Source organism: Miscanthus floridulus, chromosome 16 (genome assembly GCF_019320115.1).
Source record: "Miscanthus floridulus cultivar M001 chromosome 16, ASM1932011v1, whole genome shotgun sequence".
In the NCBI taxonomy this organism is placed as follows: Eukaryota; Viridiplantae; Streptophyta; class Magnoliopsida; order Poales; family Poaceae; genus Miscanthus; species Miscanthus floridulus.
Window position 1 is genome coordinate 112898617 of NC_089595.1, and position 2005 is coordinate 112900621.

General features: G+C 54.1%; 1 protein-coding gene across 1 annotated transcript; it reads right to left on the minus strand.

Annotated features, from left to right (window-relative positions):
* Positions 1 to 532: 532 nt before the first annotated feature.
* On the minus strand, positions 533 to 1018 carry LOC136511310 (uncharacterized). The gene has a single exon (XM_066505425.1). The coding sequence runs from the start codon at positions 1016 to 1018 to the stop codon at positions 533 to 535; it is 486 nt and encodes a 161-aa protein (XP_066361522.1).
* Between the last annotated feature and the right edge of the window lie 987 nt (positions 1019 to 2005).

The following is a 2005-nucleotide window of genomic DNA, read 5'->3' on the forward strand; positions in this document are numbered from 1 at the left end:
CGTTCATGCGGGGGTGTGCCACGGCAGCCCAACCGACATGGACGTGGTATTCATCGTAGAATCAGAGGAACTTCTTTTCGGTGAACTACGTGCCATTATCCGTGATGATGGAGTTTGAGACTGCAAAGCGATGGACAATGTCAAGGAAGAACAGCATGGCTTGCTCGGACTTGATCGCGGAGATCGATCGAGCCTCTACCCACTTTGTAAACTTGTCTATAGTGACAAGCAAGTGCGTATAGCCCTCGGGCGCCCTCTTGAGGGGTCTGACCAGATCGAGCCCCCAGACCACGAACGACCACGTGATAGGGATCGTCTGGAGTGCTTGGGCCAGTAGGTGGATCTGCCGAGCATAGTATTGACACCCTTCATAGGTGCGCACAATATGTTTAGCGTTGGCTACCGCGATCGGCCAGTAGAAGCCTTATCGGAACGCGTTTTCGACCAGGGTTCTAGGTGCGGCATGGTGACCGCAGACCCCACTGTGGATGTCGCTCAGCAACCGCTTCCCTTGTTCGATGGGTACACAGCGCTATAGGATTCTAGTGTGGCTTCGCTTGTAGAGCTCACCCTCAATAAGGACAAAGGACTTGGTGCGATGCACAAGCCTCCGAGCCTCTGTCTTGCCCATTGGCTGCACGTCATGGAGGACGTAGTCAAGGTAAGGCGTCCTCCAGTTGGCTAGAGGGTCAGGCTCTGTTGCCGGATCCTTGTCAAGCTCTATGACCTCAGGGTCGGATGAAGCCAACGGCTGGTTAGCCCCTGAGCCTAGGGCAGGCGTCCCACCACTGGCTTGTTCTGATTCCTCATAGCAGACCGAGGGCTTGTGCTGATCACTGGCGAAGACGCCCATTGGCACCGGCTCTTGACTGGATGCTGCTTTCGCTAGTGCGGCGGCCGCCTCGTTGAGACGCCTCAGGATGTGATTGAGCTTGAGTCCATTGAACTTATCCTCCAGCTGGCGGACTTCTCGGCAATATGCAGCTATCTTGGCGCTGTGATAGCTCGAATCCTTCATGACTTGGTCAATGACCAGCTGGAGGTCGCCTCGGACGTCAAGGCATCGGATACCCAACTCGATGGCGATGCGCAGGCCGTTGATGAGCGCCTCATATTCGGCCACATTGTTGGAGGAGAGGAAATGGATGCGAACCATGTACCTTATGCGTACCTTGAGGGGCGAAACGAAGACCAGCCCCGTGCCGACGCCTTTCTTCATTAGTGATCCATCAAAGTACATCGTCTAATACTCTTGGTCGATGACTGTTGGTGGCATTTGGACCTCGGTCCACTCTGCAACAAAATCAGCTAGCACTTGGGACTTGATAGCCGTCTGGGTGGCATACGAAATGCCTTGACCCATCAGCTCGAGTGCTGACTTTGCGATTCTTCCCGTGGCATCCTAGTTTTGGACAACCTCATCGAGGGGGAAGGACGTCATGACCATCACTGTATGTGACTCAAAGTAGTGATGTAGCTTCCTCTTAGAGATAAGGATGGCGTACATGAGCTTCTAGATTTGTGGGTAGCGGGTCTTGGAATCGGACAAGACCTCACTAATGAAGTACATGGGACACTGTATTTTGAGGGCGTGCCCTCTTCTTCTCGCTCCACCACTAGGGCGGCGCTGGCCACTTGTGTGGTGGCCGCAATGTAGAGCAGAAGCGGTTCTCTGTCGGTCAAAGGAACCAGGATCGAGTCCTTCGTTAGAAGCTGTTTGACCACGTCAAGTGCCTACTGGGCCTCGGGCGTCCATTTGAAACGGTCGGCCTTCTTCAGGAGCCGATAGAGGGGAGACCTCATTCACTGAGGCGCGAGATAAAGCGGCTGAGCACGGTGAGGCACCCTACAACTCGTTGTACCCCCTTTATGTTCTGAATCGAGCCCATCCTTGTGATGGCTGAGATCTTCTTTGGGTTGGCTTCGATGCCATGCTTGGAGACGATAAAACCCACCAGCATACCCCTTGGAACCCCGAAAACACACTTCTCAGGGTTGAGCTTAA

What these genes read in the sequence shown, in the direction of transcription:
- LOC136511310 (XM_066505425.1), bottom strand. Translation starts at nt 1,018, where the DNA reads ATGAAGGATTCGAGCTATCACAGCGCCAAGATAGCTGCATATTGCCGA.